This window comes from Passer domesticus, chromosome 1 (assembly GCF_036417665.1).
Source record: "Passer domesticus isolate bPasDom1 chromosome 1, bPasDom1.hap1, whole genome shotgun sequence".
Taxonomy (NCBI): domain Eukaryota; kingdom Metazoa; phylum Chordata; class Aves; order Passeriformes; family Passeridae; genus Passer; species Passer domesticus.
This window is the reverse complement of record NC_087474.1, coordinates 115,230,044-115,249,563: the sequence shown is the minus strand read 5'-3', so window position 1 is coordinate 115,249,563 and position 19,520 is coordinate 115,230,044. Positions and strand designations below refer to the sequence as shown.

The following is a 19,520-nucleotide window of genomic DNA, read 5'->3' as shown; positions in this document are numbered from 1 at the left end:
ACATAAGTGAAAAAGATTCTGATGCAAAGTGGCTACACAACTGGAAGTGTATGTTGCAAAAAATGTGTATGTCCCCCAACCAGAAGGAACAGGTTTAGCATTTCTACCTGTTATTTGAGTCGGTTTTGCCATGCTTTGATCAATCCAAGGTGTAAACATTTTGATGTGAAAAGACTAGAATTTTGCAGGCGCTTGTGATTTTTTTGTTTTTAAGTTGAGCTTCTTTTCTGTTCAAAGCTGAAATTGACTGTCCTCCACCCTGTTAACAAAGGAAGAGAGAAAGAGATGATTCAGTTCTCATGAACCAATACTGCTGAGTTACACACATTTCTACGTGCAGCTTTAGTTGTTTTTCTATGTTGTTATAGTCTCGTTTTGCGGGAGAATCGCTAGGCACAGTCACGGATCATGGGTGTGTAAGTTTGCTCGGGGATACGCTGTGTCAGTGAATACTCTGCCTCCCCCCACACTTCGTCTGTGTAGATGTGTGCTGTGTAAGATAAAGAACCTGTGATATTGTTAAATATTAGTGGTGCATTTTGCTTGGCTTTGCATTTGTAAAGGTGAAAGGTGATTGTGCAGGAAAATGGAACAGTATATTTGCTGTGAGACAGGCACTAAGAACTCACTCCCATGCTCAGTTATAATTCATGACTGTACTGGTGGGAAGCCCTTATCCCTCTGTGGAGTTAATGCATCTCTACTGTAACCTGCTGAGAGCACCCTGTGTCCCCTCCCACCATCTGTGCATTCACTGGCATGCTTTCTCTCTCCCCCTTTACTGTGAAATCTCTTGGTGTTAAAACTGTCACACTACTAGTGCCTGGTAAAGGTGGCTTTATGATGTGTATTAATGCTGAATTGTCATTTAAGGGTGAGGAGGCAGGTAAAGGATATGTTACCATTTGTTTTAAGCTCTTGTTAGGAAATTCTGGGGAGCAAATAGACAGAAAGGTAGATTTTTCACTTCAAACAGCTAACAGCTTTGAACAGTACAGAGAAATTGTCACAGCTCAGGGTAAGAGCTGTTGATGGCAAATGCGTATTTCTTCCCAATCTAAGCATATTTAACTGTTTCTTGGTACAGTGGATCTCTGTCTCTCCATGTGAAGATCTGAACCAACAGCACTGTAAATTGAATATGTTATTTACCCATCAGCTGAATTTTATTATCTTGAAATTTATCTACTCTTTTAGCTGAAAAGCCCTCTTGCAGGCTGCAAGTTGCTTCTTTGCTACCTGAGACTTGAAATTCATGTGACCAAGTGCTGTAAGCTAGTACAGTCTTAACTAAACAGGTAGTGTATGAAGATTTTTTATTATTATTATTGCTGTAAGGCACTGTCAGAAGACTGGTGAGACTGCCTAGCTCTGAAAGAATTGCACTCAGCTCACAGAGATTTAGATGATGCTTTATCAACCTGGCACTTTACCACAACATTAAACTCAGAATATGGTTAAAAGACCATGTACTTGACTGTCACGGCAATATTAATTTGCAGTGTTTCACTGGATGTAATCTCATGTAGTCTGTTGTTTGTATTCCTTTAAAACTTATAAATCAAATCCAGACCTGGAATACCAGTGTATGAACTTAACAGATGTGCTGCCATAAGGGACCTGCTAGGTTATAAACTGCAGAAATGATCTTTTTCTATTTCAGATTTCTAGCTTATTCCAGGGAGATTTAGTAACCACAGAAGTAAGGTGGAAGGTCACGCGCTAGAACGGTAGCACCCACCCGGCGCTTGACGTTGGGTGTAATTGTCAGGAAATCCACCTCTAATCATTTTATTATTCAGTTGTAGCATCCACCAAAGCTCCTGCGCAAAAGTAGGGCAAGAATGACTTCAGTAGCTCTGTGTCCAGGTTTTCTTAGGTGAAAGATCACTTTGAGATGACACAGCTGAGTAGTCAGGCTGAAATCCTAGTTGGTATTTTATTAATTTTGCACCAAGATAAATCTTGAAATTCTGACAAACTCCATGACAGGTGAAATTCCTTCTTGCAGAATCTGCTCAGCAAGAGGCAGCTCATTTCGTTCTGTTCAGAGGCAGGCAACAGGAGGGCAGCTTTATAATCAGCCCTCAAAGGAGCCCTGGCCGCCCCAGAGCCTTGGACTGATTGAATAACTCCTGGGCCTCTTCCCCTAGGCCTCCATCAGCAGGGGTCCTGTGGAAAGCAATCTCCCGCAGACTGGCACTGAAGTGAGCTTTAAACTACTATTTTCTGCTCTCCAGAGGAGCCTGGAGTACTAAAAGATAGATGGACTGCAGATATTTTATGAGAAACTGTCAGAAGAAGAGCAGAGTAAATGTTTTTTTCCCTCCTTCGAGTCACACGCTGCATCACTGTAGAATTTTTCCCAGAATCTTTTACACCAAAAGTTTGAAATTAATTGGTCGCTAACCTTAATTTTACCCCTCCCTCTTATTTTTCTTTTTTTTCCCTTCCCTCTTTTTCTTCTTCTCTTTTTTTTTCCCCCTTAAATATTCACTCGGAGGCCCTTTGCTTAACCACAGTTGCAGAAAATCAGTACCATTTGCACTGAAATATTTATAATGACAGAATGAAAAATTGGATTCATTTTCTGGCCTGTAGCCGAACAGTCTGCAACTTTGCACAGCATTGTTTAGCATCTCTCATTCCTTCCTTTCATTGGGGTCCTTTTCAGACACACACACACACACACGCGTGCTGCCCATGCTTCAGAGGAATGTTTAGCAAAACACAGAGCCATTTTTAATCTCAGTCTTGAGAAAACAACTTGTCTCTAACCTTGCCACCATCTGGGGGGGGAAGCAAAGGGGGAGGTCCCCGGGAAGCATATAGAATTCCTCTTACAGGAGAGATTATGGAGAGTGACATGCAGTAATCTGTCCTCTACGTTGAAGCAGTGTATGCCTAGCATTCTGCAAGTTGCTTCGGTGTGTTGCAGGTTAGGCAGGGTGGACTCAGTACCAGGCTGGATAGCAGGATCTTTCCAGAAAACCCTGTTCTGCCTCCAAGTCCCTCCGTGGACTTTGGACTTGAGAAACTCATTTGCCCACGAAGGAAGAGGTTGTCAAAAGCTCCCTTTTGTGCCTGAGCAGAGACTGTAAAAATGCCCTGTGCTTCTTTGCACCTCCAGAAAACAGAAGATGCTGGAACTGTACATATTTACTTCCCTTGAAGCAATGGTGTGAAGGTGAAGTGGTTGATGTTTGCAAAGAGCTTTGAAAATGAAAGTGCAGATCCTCAGGCTCCAATTTGCATCCCCTGCCAGTATAAAAGGTACCTTAGTCAGACAGCCAAGGATTCCCTCAGTACGCAGCAAATCCTGTTTATTTTGCAAGCTGGTTCTGTATCACTCCCTTTTGGTCCTCACAGGCATGTCTCAGACTCCAATGAATTCCAGGGATTTTTAATTGGTATAACAATCCCATGGGGCTATTATGAGCTGGCATAAGTTTGGGCAGTGTTAGGAATGCTTTAACATGCACTGAGAACTATGGTAGCCCATGATTTAAATGGTTAGGCTGCATGTATTTACAATAATATACAGTGACCATGTAGGAATTAATCTGAAAATGCACACAATTTAGCAGAGAATTGTAAGTCTCTACAGATGTTGGACTCTTGTGCAGAACTTAATAGGGAAATATATTTGTGAAAAGAGGTATTTCAAAAACCCTTAGAAATTACTCTCTGGTGAGTTTGTAGATTGTCTTGACAATGCAGTTGTTTCTGGAAAAACAAGACCTGTGGCCAAAATCTTAATTTCTAATGCCTAAAAAGAGGCATCTTGAGATAATACTGGGTCCCCCAAGGAAATGGGTTGGATGCAGGGGTGGATTCTGCAAGGTGCTGAGAATCTCCTAAAAATGCAGGTGACAGAAATTGCCTGTCAAGGTTCAAAAATGTCATCTTGCTAACTTCACCCATATCAAATTTATGACATAGCTCTATTGCTGACAGCAGGTGTCTGTGTATACTACTGAATTCTGATCTTTCAATTCTACATCACTCACCTAAGCAGAAACTTTTTCTTTCTTTGCTTTCTTCCGTGAAAGCTTCTTGATGCTGGCTGCTCCTCGATGCTCTCAGGAGCACAGCCTGAGCAGGTGTGCCTAGAAGCAGTAGGAAGGGGTGGACTGCTGTAGGCACCAGTATGGCTCAGCTAACGCGGCAGAGCATTCTGTGGTTCGTGAGCAGCACACACTTCTTATCATTCAAAGTTTCTTAGGAACTTGCAGATTTGTCTTTTTTACCATGTTTCCCAAGATACTTTGGCAGGTCAGCCTGAAGTGATGAGCATTCTGACACAAAATGCGTCGCGTCTTAGAAATTTTGCCTGCAGTTGTTTTACTTTAGTATCGCTTTGATTTGAAAAGGAACTTCGTACTAAGTGATGTGGTTTTAGGATATAACAAAAAAAATTCAATATGCATGTATTACAGACATTTCTGTAATTTCTTGCTTAGCCCTTATTATTGCTTTCTGATTTTTTTTTCTTCATGTATATAAATGAAGAACAGTATAATTTTTGTAATTTTTATCAGTTACTGAGAATCAAAACTAATCAAAACTATCAGTTACTAAATCAAAACTGAGATGAGAAAGAATGTGAGCTTTAAATGCAAATATTAAATATGTTTTTAAACTGACAATTTGAAAGCAAATTGCCCTGACTATTTAATTACATTTTCAGCAAGTCACAGACCCAGAGTAGGCTCTTTCAAATGCAGTAGTATTTCTTTGTTTGAGCTGACCAGGACACAAATATACAGGTGTGTAATATTCCTTAGGATGCTAAAAATATTTGTGGGGACGATAGACTACAGACCACATTGAAATGGCAGTACAGATGGAATGGTGCAGAATTGTTACTGAACAATAGGGACTGTAAGAGTAGCCAACAAACCAATGTTTTATCTCACTGTTGAAGAGCGTACCTTTCTAAGAAAGCTGTTTTCTCTGCAGGCCTGAACTGCTGTGTGGGTTTTTGTTTGGAGTGCCAGTTTGTTTACTAAAGTTATTAGTTTATAAATTTTGCCATGGTAAAGTAACTGTGAGAGCTTTAAATTAGAATAAGTGCCACTTCTGTGTGGCAGGTTCCTTTGAGGGCTTATTAGAAAGCAGGCCTCCTGTTGCCTGCCCCTTTATGCATGGCACTATTGCTGTGGGTACTTGTTTATAGCTAACTTTTGAATTTATATAAGTGTACACTGCGGTATGATGAATTGCCCTCCAATTGCAAAGATTTAGCTTTTTTATTTTTTTCTGGGTTCAAGCTAATACTTTACTTTAAAGAGTTATTTTATGTGGTGGGTTTTATTTTGGTGAATTAAAATTAACTTGGAGTATTAAATTACATAAGATCATGAGGGTTATAGATTAGCCTCACCATAGCTACAGCACATCTTTTTGTAAAGGAATTAAAGTTCTCTGTTTCAGATACCTTGGCACTAAATGTAGACAGAAAATGAGTGTTGTCTCCGGTTATTTTCCTCATAAATGTGATTCTTTTCACTCAGTCTGAAGATTGCCACACTAAAACCAGTCCTAATGGGCAACGAGGGGTGAAAGCAGCAGCTGCAGGAGGCTGGATCCCCTGGCACGAGATAGCGAGGAGACAGGAGTACCCAGCATCACAAGCCAAAGCCAAAGTGAGGGGTGGGGACATTTCTTCAACTGTCGGTACCGGGTCAAGGCAGGACCTAATGACATGTCTGACTTGCAACGTGTCACCAGCCAGCTGTCTGACAGGAAACAGAATGACCAACCTCAGAGAATGATATTTGCTAGGAGGATACATCCTCTCTCACAGGGAGGAAGGAAAAAGGCATGAAAGGCTGCTTCTTTGTGTGGTACTCCTTGTTTGGGGGGGGAGTATTAAATTGTAGGAATTGGACTGTACTGCCTTCCCCATTTTTTAAGGTTCTGTAAATAGGAGAAAGTGAGAGTAAAATTCCTCCCATTTAGCTGTGGTCATATTTCACACTTCTTTTACACAAATGCAATTGAAAAAAAACAAACAAGAAAACAGAAGACAATAGAGAATCCAAACTGCATTTTACAACCAACAACCACAATGACAAACAAGAAATTTTCTTGTCCTGGTACCACACGCTCCAGATTTATTGATTTACAGTGTGTGTCCTCACAAAATTTGGAGAATGACTTTGTTATAAAGGGCAGAATAACATTCTGGTCTCTCTAAAAGTCACCTTTAAAACATGGAGTTTCTTAGACTTAAAAGGGGGAAACACAGATGAGGTTGCTAGAGCAACCTCATAAAATGTTTCAGCATAGGGTTTGTAACAGTCTAACTAATCACCAGCTATGAAGGGATAAAAATTGTCCTTAGTTTCCTTTCCAAGCAGTAGATTTGTAATTCGCATACACACCAAGTCTGCCACATAAGCACTGTCCCAGCTCCTGCTATTCCTGGTCTGAAGAGCTGTAGGAATAAGGACTGTAAGATGTCCAAGATGGGCTGGCACAGTAACCGGTTGTGAAGGAAGTCAGAGCGCAAAATCCATGGGGGCCTCTGCTTATCAGCTCAGAAATCCTTGGCTGTTACCATCAAATCTGCTCAATCTGGCTTGCCTTGCAAACTGTCTTGAAGGAAAAAGATGCACCAATGTGCAACAGAGTTTGGAGCTTTTAGAAGAGGTGGAGAGCTAACAGAGCACCATAGCTTTTCCTTTTCTATCCTACACAGCCTAACATTGGCATACCATGGACCGGGGGACAAATTCCCATTTGCATTCCTGATTTCAGCATCCAACATACGCTCCCATCCATTTCTGCATTATCTTAACTGAATGTATGTATGTATGCTTGCTGGATGGATAACTTCCAAATATGATTTCCACATGTGAAAGGAAAGTTTGCAGATTTTAAAACTGGGCTTGTTCAGGGTTTGCTTTCACCTGAGCAAAAATGTTAGCCACTGTGAGTTAATCTTGGGCTGGTCTACAGCCTCCAGTGTGCCAGGTGCTGTTGTACAAGGCCCCATGCACCAGCTGTCAGTGTGTGGAGAATCCAGATTCCAGGCTGTCCCCATGTCACCTAGTAAGCACAATACCCAGTGTTAGGTCAGGAAGGTAGGGAGGTGAACTTGACGATCAATACAAGTGTGGGATGTGTCTGTCTGCATAACAGGAGTGCAGACAAGTTACAGCACTTTTCTTTCAGGCTGTATCAAGAAACTTGTAATTTCACTTGTAATTTTGTTCAAAGAGATTCTTGTACATGCACCTGTGGAAAACTGGAAAGTATCATTGTTTTAAAGGTTGCCCTTTGCATATAAATCACAGCTCTGTGTGCTTCCCCATTTTAATTGGGTGACCTTTTGAATCCTATGGACAGGAGCTTGAATTCTGGTCTTGCAGGTTGGTTGGAGATTTGAAATCAATTCATGTTTTAGCAATTACTCTGCTTAAAAGCACAGAACCCAAAATGGAAATTTGAGAAGAAGAATTCCCCTTGGAAAGTTCCTTTTTGCAAGTCATAGAAAACTTCATTGCAGACCAAATAGTTATGCACAAAATCCAGATCTGATTTGTCAGTTTAATCCTTGAAAAGGATCAGGATTCATTGAGTATGAGAGAAAGAGGAGAGTAAGGAACATGTAATGTTTCCAACAGGACATTTTTGTGCAATTATCAGTTTAAGCTTCCATTATTTGTCACTAATTACCGCACTGAGCTGTTAAATATTTAGTAGTAGTTTGTTTAATTGGGATTGACCTATAAAGGAATCTGTGCATAGCACAGCTCCAGTTCCAGGAGCCAGTTCCTCACTCACAGCTAGGCAAATTTGTATTCACATAAGATGATCACATATTGTCAGACAAAGGGGTTTGTTTTTGTTATGCAGGTTTATTACCTCTCTCTCCCCCACAGATTTATTTGTCTTTAAGGTATCTGAAATCAGAGCACAAAGTAGAAATGCTGCCTGTGGATGTAAAAGGGGAGGTCAGTCAAACTTAAACTTGTTTACAGATGTAGTTTAGAAAGCACCAGCATGATAAATTAAACATAACAAAGAAAAAAAATTAAAGCACAGCAACAACTAGCCCATGAACACGTGTCTTGTAAAACACTGACTTAATCCCTGAATATCTTATTAGGCAGTATTGCCTATCAAGGCTTGTCATCCCCTGTTGCTCTGTTGTACAATAGCTGCAGACAAATCTGTATTTGTTCAACTTTGGGTTCGGCTTGCTGTGTCTGACAGGGTGAAGAGACTTCTGGCTGTGGCCTCTTCAGAGGGTGTACAAGGATCGATCAGTATACAAGCAATATTCACTTTGTTTTAGCCTGGCTGTATTCTTGCTTGATCCTGTCTTGAAACTCCCTTGATTTCAGTGGAGCTTTTCTGAATTTATACCAGGGTAACCATAACCATATTCTAAAGTAATAAGACTTTTGATATATTTCTCAGAAGTGCCTCCTTCTGCCTTTTTTGTTTCAGCTTTTATTCCCACTTAATGAACAACTTTCTTACTGGGGAAGAATGCTTGTGTATTAATTTCAAATATTTGCAGTATCACAAAGGCCTTGCTTTCCTACAGGCAAGACTTAGACCTGGATCCTAATTATCAGTACAGCCCCTTTGCCATATAAAGAACAGAGAGGTTTCCCAGTTTTGAAGAATTGTTGTGAACATGCCCTGACTATTGCCCCCTCTCCCCATCGCTTTCTCTCACACCTTTCCCGTGCAGCCAGGCACATCTTGCTTGAAATGGAAGACCTTGTTGCAAGTTTCACTGCATTTCAATGAGCAGCAGGCAGGGTGAGGCAGGCTTATGGGAGGCGATTGCCTGGCACCATAGGTTAAAACAGCCTTTGAGCTACTCTGATTTATGTCAGAGGCTTAGCTGGGAGCCCCCTGCCAACAATCATAATGAGGAAGGTGCAAGGATGGTGAACAGGCATTGGTGTTTGTGTCTGTTCTCTTCTAGTGGCAATGACGAAAGTCTTATTTGCTGTTCCCAGGAATATATGTCATTCTTTTCCATACAACAAATCTGTGATATATGCACTCGCATATAGTAATGAATCCAAAAGGAATCATTGACATTTTACTAGTGACTTACTGGAAGTCTCTGAAGAAAAATAGGTATCAGGGGTTTTAGTTTGGTTTGGGTTTGGTTTTAATTTTCAGTTTGCATCCCCAAGAACATACTCTTCAATTTGAGATTTTTTTACAGGTAGTTTTTCTCTGGCTGAGCTGGAAATGCTGAGTGGAAAAGCCAGAACACTGAGAGTTTTACATAAATATGATAAAGAATAAAATCTGATTAGCAGTCATGCTATTTCAGAAACATTAATGTAATATAAAATCACATCGCTTAGGTGAATTAATTTATATGAATGACTGCAATTCAGTGTAGACTTTCCTAAATTATCATTGTCAACAGTGGTCAGTCATGTCCTAAGATGACCACTTAACTGGCAAACATGTCTGAGAACAGACCTGATTCTCAAAGGCTGGTAAACATCAACTCACCACGCATAAACGGTATTTATGAGAACACAGATTCTCTTGGGATTTGGCCCCTTTCTTGTTGTGGAAATAGCTGTGGTTTAGGTCAGATCAATTTTCTTGGGAATCTGAAGTTTCGAAGACTGTATTTTGTTAGGTCTGTGCTGGTGAGCAAACTTGGCCTGGATGAGACCCCATGCCTACTTTAGTGTATTTATAAATTCATTGTTAGTCCTCCTGCTCTGCCAGCTCCACTACAGTACTGGAGATGCTGGTGGCAGGGACATTTTGTCTGGACATTTTCTGTTCTCTCCAGAGCTTCCATGTCTCCATTCAGTCTCCTAGTTTTCACCTATGGAAAACTCTTAGACATCATCTCTTTTCTAGCTCCCCCATTCACTCAGCATAAGTGTGACCACTGAAATATGAGTATATATTTGTGTCAGAAGCACTGTAATTCATGGGGCGAAAGACATCAGAGACATTTGTTAGTTCCAACATTTCAGATACAGTAATCCAAGTTAATTTCTTCTAGTTAGTGTTTTATGAAAGGAAGGCTGGGGTCTGAGAGGGGAAATAATCACTCATTTGTTAATGAGCTTCAACTGAAGTTGCTCTTTTTGTATTTCACATTTGTGAAAAAGACAGAAATGTTTACAATCTGAATATCCATAGATGCTCTGTCAGTACAATTAAGAATTATGGAATCATAGAACGAGCCTGGATATGACCCTAACCTTCAATTAATTCATTTGGTGGAGTGCACTATAGAAGTCATTACCTTTAGTACAGAAACCCCAAATCCCACTTATACTGGTTTTCTTTTACCTATACAGCAACTGAGCCTTAGAAACCCACATAACTGAATATTCTTAATTGCTTGCAGCAGCAGTGGAGCTAGTGCCATAATTTGTTGGGGCATTGAAAGTAAGTTTACTGCTTTCAGATGGTTCAAAATGGCCCAGATATTCTACTGAAACCAGCTCCTAACTATGCAGATTTGGCTTCATGTCTGATTTGGGGTTGCCTGAGCTTCTTCCTCTCCTGGGATGTACATCAGGAAAAAAATACTAACCCTGAGGTCTGTGAAACTGTGAAATAGTCTCCCAGGAGGAGCATTGGAAGCTCTAATTAAAATTGGACTGGGCAAAAACACTTGAAATTACACTATAGGCAATAATCCAACACTGGCAAGATGGGTGGAGAAAACGCCCTAATGGGTCTTTTCTGTCTTTAAATTCTATGAATTCTTATTCTTCTCTTTTATTATGCTATTTCACCTTTTTGTTTAATAGTGACATAGTGTCATCTAGAAAGTATTATAAGACACTATTGTGAGCTGAGTGAGATGATGTTAAATGTCAAAAGAAAATGCAACAGTTTTTCTGCAGGTTCACAGTGATTATATGGAGATAGGAAAAGAGCGACTGACTGTAAGCGAGGGACACAAATGCAGTGGTTTTTTTCTGTAAGACAGTGGCAAATTCATTGCATGCCTGCAATATGCATGTTTATCATTTTGACATTGTGTTTCGTAATCTCTTCTTATGAAGAACAACCACATTCCACCAAATCTAACACAGGTGTGGGAAGGTCATTTATTCTAATTGTGTAGATCGCTCAGATTGCTGGAGACATCTTCTATCCCAGTGTTTCACAAATCCCTGAAGACCTGGACTAAATAATATATTTTTACATCTTAATTTATAGTTTGTATTTAATCTTAGTATTGTACAAATCTAAGTAACTCATTGATTCAGTCCTTGAGTATAATCATATTACAGGTCACCAGGAAAGAATACTTCAGCCATATAATGGGGCCTTGACAGGAAACTTTGTGCTACAATATTGAAGCAGCACGAATCTGAAGAAACAGTGTGAAAAATAACCTTTTGTGCTACCTTTTTTATAGTTTAGTCTGAATAAGTTTCATTTATTTGGTTTTGGTGTTACCACTTAATACTCCTCATCCCTCCTCCCTCGCCTCACCTCCACATGGTATAATATTCCCACAGTGTCCAATACAGTCTTTCTGCTTGAGAGGTCATGGAAACCAGCATAAGTAATCAAGCATTGGACCAAAGTTCTGGAAACCATGTTGATCCTGTGCTAGGTTTTGCTAGGCTTGCCTTTCCACAGGCCTTTCTTTCTTCCCCTTTGGTTCTGGAAAATCCAACATCCTCTTCTTAGCTGCAGACAGTTTGAAAAGTATGGTAAAGGATAAGAAGTTGGAATAAAAAAAAGAAGGGAAGAGAAGCAGAAAATCTTGATTAGAAAGTATAATTTAATAGAACGTGTATTGAACCAAATGTATTGATTAATGTGGTAGATATAGTACTTATATTGATTCAAACTAGAGATTTAGTACTAAAAGCTGTAAGCCAAAAAGCTGTTGCAGATTGCTACAAAAGTCAGTTTAATGCTGTCCTTGAGAATGCCTTCACAAAGAAATTCTTCTAATGTTTGAGGAGTAGGTAGAATGCGGTATATGTCAGTTTGATCCCGGAGGGTTTTATTTTGTACTCTAATAGCTGTTACGAGCCTACATTATATCCAAGGAGTAATTTTCCTTAGGGGTGCCCAGCTCGCTTTGTGTCAATATTCTAGCATTTTAAGTCACGTACAGTATATGCTTCTGGGAACAGTGCAGGAGCCAGCCAGACTCATAATGGTCTGCATTCATTAATAAAGGCAGAAGCTTCTGTCCCTCCATTGCCCACTACAGGGATGCCTCCCTGGTCTTCGGGGACCCGTACAGACACATTTAAAGAAAGCTTTATTTTGAGTGGGCAGGAGATGAAATGCAGGACTTGCAGGCATTTCCTAAGTCAGCTATATGCCCGAGCACAGGGGTGACCTTAATGGGTCAAAGAAGAATGCAGGTCAAAAGACTTATTATCCAGACTGTTGGAAACCAATTGCTTTTGTTAAAAAAAAAAAAAAGAGTAAATTGTAGCGCTTAAAGGTTGATAGTAATGTGGAGTTCTGTTTTACAACCTGGAGCTGGATTGCAGTGCAGTGGGGTGGATTTTTGTTTTTTTGAATGCAAAAAAATACAAGATGGTGTGTAATGCACACAGATAAAGGATTCCAGATAAGTGATAACATGTAGGGTAGCATAATTACTTAATCAGTGATGATTGATTACTCATGTTTGTGTTCTTGAACTAAGGAAAAAATAACATGCTGCTGTGCTACTGTTACCATCTGTTGAAATAATGCACCTACATTTCATCTTTATACCTCTTCACGTGTACCCTCTTTGTGCTGTTTGTCAGATACAGCCATGTCTTGGTTCATCTGCTCATAAAATAGAGAAGTCCCATTTAAATTGAATGAAACCACAGTTCACATTAAGGGTTCTAATGGGCCACTGAGTCTGTGGCTATCTGTGGGTATTGTTTTCTTAGTTAATTTTGATGCTGTGGGCGGGAACTTTTTGCTAGCTATTACTTCTCATGTTCCCTCTGACACACAAAGGCATGCACCAAACAACAGGTATTATTAGCTCTTTTGTCTCCAGCCTTTCCGTGAAGAAACCTTTTTGAATTTGTTTGCCAAGAAGATTCTTCCACACAGTATTATCCTGAAATTCTTTGCATGTTTTCAAGTCCTTGACACTAAAACCAGGGATATCTCAAAGCATTTTCATCCAGAAAAATGCTGGCATGTAGTTTTATAGTGGGTCACAAAACAGTTGGGATGCTGGATTCAGCCATCAAAAATAATTATTTCTAGGAATAGGGCAAATACACTTAAAGAGTTTCTTTTGCTTGTGAAATATACTGAATTCAGGTTTTCCCAGGTAATATACCTGCTTTCCAGGTAGCACTGAGACATAGAAATTGGGGATGTAGGAGTTTTCCTGGTTTGTGTCTACATGATAACAAATGCAGTGACACACACACCCCTCCTGCCTCCCTGTTCCTCCATTTTGTGCATGCAAAGCTTGAATTTGTATTTGCAAACTAGTGTCTCCTCATGAGATCCCAGCTCTTGGAAATTGGAACACAGCTGTTGCTGAAGTCCACGAAAGATTATATTGAGAAAAAAACTATTTTCCCCTTTCCATGGCTAAGCAGGAAACTGACATTTTTGCTTTGTAGGGAGACTACCACATAATTAAACAGATGTGCTAATGCACAATCAGATTTGGGGGAGGCAAAGGAGGGGAGCATATGACACCTCCTGTACTTCACTAAATGACTTCCCTTTGGCAAGTGGAGATACTAACTGCTCCAAGCTCAGGCAAACCAGTTGAAGTTTCTGGAGGAGGCATGTTTCAGGCTTGTCTAGTGTGCCTTTAGTGAAGGGCAGCGTGCTCTCCGAGGCACACGGGGGATCTCAAGTGTAATATTGTGCTCTCCCTGGGTGTGCTGTGCTCCCATGGCCCTGCCGCGTCCCTGCCAGCGGGAGCTCCAAATTCTGCTTTCCCCGCGTGCCTGATGTCCCACTGCTGGGGAGGCGGGAGCTCGCTGCACACGAGGCAAAGAGACTATCAGAGTCGAGATCTGCTGCGTGGATAATAGAGGAGAAATTTTGCCCTAAATTTTTAAACACAACACCCCTCATAAAAACAACAACAGTTCATAACTGGGATTAATGTTTGCAATTTTCAGTCACTTAGACATGGGGTCTCCAATAGATGGCTTTTGGTAGAGTGGAATATGGCTCTCTATAGGATTACAGAATTTTCCTCCCTTTCTTATCTCTCCCCTCCCATCCTTCGCCTGCTTGTCTTGTCAATGTTATGTTCCTGAAGTGCTTCCACTTTGTATTTTTTTGCAACTTAGCCAAATAGGTATTTCTCCCTAGTCCCTCACGTTTGGGGAGATTTAATTACTTTGGAAACTGTGTTTTGTTTTGACTGTTTACAACACGTATTGTTGCCTTTTTAAGGCCTAAACTGTTTAAAGTATTTCCTCATGGTCCTATCCTGCCCTTTCTCGTTCTTCTCTGCAACGCTTGCTTCGTTCTTTTTCTATTATTTCTTCATTATCTCCAGAGAATCTCATTTTGTGCCAGGGCACAGGAGTCAGGGACACTGAGATCTGGGGCAAGTCAGTCCTTATGCTGTGTTTTATTTTGTCTCCTTCATATTTGGGCATTTTTATTTTTTAATCAAAAATGTCATTGCAGCCAGAGTTACAGCTGCAATTTTAAAACACCTTTTGACTGCTTCATATGCAACTGTTCATCCAGCTTCATACTGATTATGCATTTTTCACTTAGTGAAAAGAAATAAAAAATGGGCATGACTGATGTGCTTACTCTCAGGAGACTAGAAACAAAAGACCCCCCCCAAATATCTGTCTGCAATGTAACAATTGGTATATTACTTCACCTGCTCAGAAACAGAGAAGAAAATCAGAATTCAGGCTACCACCCCATATTTAACTTGCCCTGTTGTTTCTAGGTACTGCAGGGTCTCCAATAAGCCTGTGGTGTTATGCTGTAAGTGCTGCAATAAATGGACACAACAGGATGACAAAAGGACTGACTGTCAGGCTTAACTCTTAATTTCCTTGCCTTTGTGCTTTAAAGTCAGAGCCCATTACCTGGGACCAGCCAGCATTTTTGGCTGCATCTATTGTTGATGCTTTACAGCATTTTGAAATGATTTTATAGCAAGGATGAGGAACTAGATGAAATCAAGTGGTGAAGTGTATTTTTTTAATGCTCTTTGGCCTTGGACAGTCTGGAATTCCTGCCATCAGCATTAAATCATTTTGTATTCACATCTGGAAATTGCATCTTGGAGTGTCACTGGGTCATTTTCCTTTAATCTTGAGAATGGCACTACATTAAAAATTCCTCAGTCTTACTGTAAGATCCTTCCCTTGCCAAATGTCCCATGAACTATTATTTGTGTGCGTGCACAGTTTAGGGAAGAGTGAAGGAGGATGGGAGAGAGGATTTTTAGGCTGGTCTGCAGTCACGCTGTATTTCACATTCATTTCACCGAGGCTGTTTTCATGTGCCCTTTCATGGGTGGCTCTGGAGGGTATGGTTCAGTAGATGCTCACTTTGTTGTAAATGATGACTGTCTTGTGGGAACAGGTTCATCCTAGAGTGTGTTAGTCCAAAGAGGTTTAAAGACAGATTAACTTAATAAAGTGGAGTGAAGGGTCTGGATGTGCTGGGAGCAAATCATGGGATGTGACACCCCTGCCCTCTGGGTCACTGGCCCAAATCTGGCCCCGTTTACTAAGGAGAAAATTCATCACTAATCAGTAGCTGCCCTGTTGTCCGAGAAGGAGCATTCACAGACATTTTCTAGTTATCTGTGGATCCAGTGTACATTGTAAAACACTTGAGATGTATTGGATTGGTCCCTTGCTCTTGGGTCAATGCTTGTGAAGGGTCTGAGCCAGTACAGGCAGCACAATAGCATCTTTCTGAAAGTGGCCAACTTGGTTTGAGGGGTGAGGAGGAAAGAGGGTGAAACTGGTATTTGCTGCTTGATTTGGTGATTACTTGTACAGGAAAGGAGAATTTAGGACTCCAAAGTCCATGCTGTGTTACTACACATAAGGCACTGCATTCATCTGAAGAAAAATACCTGTGGGTTTTGGTGACCAAAGGGCAGGCTGTGCCATCCCCTCCTGTTTTCTCATCATTCTCTGAGCTCTCTAGCAGAGAGGCTCTTACCACGTGGGGGAAATAGGTTTTACTGCAGGAGTAAAGTGTCACAGTGTAGGAAGAACAGGCCAGTTAGCATAAGACTTTTATGGCAAATGCACTTCTCATTTTTGCAATGCATAAACCATGAGCCATGTGTAAGCAGACACCAGGATCACTGACCTGGTCTGCAATTTCATGGGCCAGATCAGCCCACACCCTATCTGTAGAGAGTGTGTTGCCCTTCTTGTGGCACATGTAAAGGATACTGGTGTGAAACAGCTGGGGAGAACTCCTCTCTTCCATAATTATGTGGTTTCTGGCTAGTTTAAACAAGGAGGGGTCAAGAATATTCTCTTTATCCAGCCCATCATTTTACAAAATATGTTGGGAAAATTGTTTTTGCATCCTTCTTTCACACAGAAATGCCTGTCCTGTGACTAAGTTGTTTCTTTTGTTTTTGTTGCAGAATCATACGATGACCCAGCACAGCAGTTAGTGCAAGGCCCATCTCTTCCAGAGAATCCTTTGTGGCACAAAAAGGGAACACATTTTACTCTTTGCACGAAACTTTCATTGTTATGTATATTATTCAGAATCATTGTATTGTACCATAAAACTTGTATTATCGAAACTGTTGGATGTTCATGTGTTTGAACTTTTGAGCACCGGATAGACTTCCTGTATATAAAGTGTTGCACATGTATTATGTTGTCTGATACTAAAATGGTCTTATAAAGACAAGTGGACTTGGGCCCTATTCAGGAAAGATACAAATAATAATAATACTGTGTGAGGAGAAAAAAATAGCTTAAGAAAAAATGTCATTTTCAAGGAGGAGGGAGAAAGTAATAGCTATGTTCCATTGCAGCTCTGTTTGGCCTCCCTTTCGTTTAACCTTCAGTCCAGAAATCTCTCTTTTGGTATACAAACGGATGAATCTAAGACTATTTTTTATTGCTGAAGATTCTTGCAAAAAATATGAAGAGACTCTTTCTCACAGAGCAGGCACCCACAGTTGAATAAGGCCCGTATATATATTTGTAAGCCTTGCGATATGACAGATAGCATTACCATATATGCAATAGTTGTTATGTAGTTTGTCAAAGAATTTTTTTTCCTGGATACCATTTGAAGCTTTGAGTGTTCAAGACTTTCCTTAATGATTTCACATGGCCAAATTCTTGAATCAGTTGAACTAACCTGTATGTTACTGTTATTAATGTTTACTCTGCGGTCTGAACCTGGAGATTACTGGAATTGTTTTCCAAAAGGAAATAAATTCAGTTTACCATTAAGTGTGAGTGTACTTTGTGTCTTGTCTTTTTTCTCGGAAAGTAGCATTATTATTGCTTCTGTTACATTACCTAAAGAACCACCAAGATCTGGAATCCCATTGTATTAGGATCTGTACACTGCTCAGTAAAACAGGTTGCTTTTCTCAAAGGTAGGTATTGAAATAAACGTAGTAGTAGAAAAAAATCTGCTGGCCCACTGCAAAGCAATGTGTGATAGTCACTGTTTTCTGAGTTTATTTATTTTATTTCTCTGTCTCAGGAATTTCATTCTTACACACTTGACATGTTGGTAGCCAGAGGAGTCACCATGCATTTTCCATATATAATTATCGGTAAATTTAAATGAAATATCACCTAGTCAGCTGAGTCTGGTGACAAGAGGGAGCCACCACAGCTCTGGCCAGCAGTGCTATTAAGCTGACATCCCTGACCCTCTCCTCTGGCATGGGTAGCAGAATTGGAGGTGGTGCTCACTGCGGGTGATGCTCACTGGCACCACACCCCGGGGCAGCTCTCACAACACCTCACAGCTTTGCTCAGGTCTGAATTAGCTCCTCACTGCCTGCAGTTTCAAGGAGAAGAAAAAGGGATAAAAACCCTCCTTGCCTATCACTGTCCCCCAGTACTCCAGCTCACCTGCAAAAGAGGCCAAAAAACCTTTCTCCAGCTATTCTAGTATCTCATCCTTGTTGCTAGAATTCTAGTTTTATCCCATGAAAACCAGTGCTGCTGAAATACTGCCTTTAAACAGCCACATATCACAAGTCCAAATGTCTGGAACTGCTCACCTGGTGCTGTCAGGGTAAAGTGTAATTTCCAGTTTGCTGAGTGTAACAATTTGACTCCTTACAGATGGAGGGCAGAGATAAAAGAAGTAAAATCAGAAAGTGTCTGGCTACCAGATATTCCAAGAAAAAGTGTGTCATATTTAACACTCCAGCTTTGAAAATATTGTGCAGATTTTGCTAAATACAAGAAAGAAATTTCCAGGTTTTGTATGAATATCTCATTTTTGCTGACAAAAGGAAAAATGCAAGCATGAATACATAAGGCTTATAAAATGCCAGTTCTATTTATAAGTCAGAAACTGTTCCCATTCTTATTCTCATTAATATATTACTCATCTCAGCCAAATTGAATGTGATGATATGTTCTTTATTTTTGACAGATACCTTAAAGGATATAAGGCATTTCAGCCTTCATGTGTGAAAGTGTGACATATTGGTTAAGACTGAAAATAACATGTTTGTAGTAGAGTTCAAGTATATAAGAAATATTACACCCTACTGTTTTTGTAAATGCCAGAGTGCCACCGAGTTGAGACAGATGGTAGCAAGGAAAGATGCAATCTTATAATCAAAGCTAAAATATGTCAAAAATATGTTAGCAAGCAAAACATAGTCTATTACTAGCGTCTCATGTCATGACAGCTTGCAAAACATGCAAAGATGTTGAATTTCTAGATACGTAAATAAAGGAACAGTAAACACAGCAACAGCAAATGGGATGAAGACTTCCTGCATCAATTGTCCCTTGAGGCAGACTCAGGGGAATAGAGGGGTCTTGTGGCCACAGGCAGCCCCAGGTGGCTTCTGAGAGCTGGCTGCTGGTATCAAGTGCTGGAATCCTCTTACCTTTTCTAAAGTAACAGGTTTCTCAGTGATACCTAAATAGCTGTTTAAATAGATTATGGAAGACATCTGAACTTCCCAATGAGAGCTGAGTATCGCTTGGGGAATTACCACAGCATTTAGAAAAATCAACAGGAGAGGCAGATCATCTTGCCTGTTGGAAGAAGAGACACGGCACTCTGTGTGCATGTGTGCATTTCAGCTGTGGTGTGCCTTTCTCTGCCCTGGGTTAGCAAAAGCTAAAAGAAGCCCCTCCTCATGCCCTTAACCCAATGTAAAAGGATCTGTTCAAGAGTTGTGTGGATAGACTGAGGGACAAGGTATCCTTTTACCTCTGAGAAGGCTATACTCCCAAGATTTCAAGTGGACATGAGTTTTGCTCTAAGTGATAGTTTAATAAAGCAATTAGTCCTTCTGCTTGTTTGCCAGAGTTATCTTTAGGAAATGTCACAGACCTAAAGCAGATATAAATACATAATTTATACTGCAGAAG

General features: G+C 40.4%; 1 protein-coding gene across 14 annotated transcripts in view; it reads left to right on the top strand.

The window, feature by feature from the left end:
• The window catches only part of ZNF521 (zinc finger protein 521), a 230,057-nt gene extending 212,661 nt beyond the window's left edge, over nt 1-17,396 (top strand). For all 14 annotated transcript variants that reach the window (XM_064435496.1, XM_064435550.1, XM_064435549.1 and 11 more), the window contains one exon: nt 16,568-17,396. In XM_064435496.1, the coding sequence (XP_064291566.1) occupies nt 16,568-16,597 (30 nt within the window). In that variant the 3' untranslated portion in view covers nt 16,598-17,396. The remainder of the gene's footprint in view (nt 1-16,567) is intronic.
• The last annotated feature ends 2,124 nt before the right edge of the window (nt 17,397-19,520 follow it).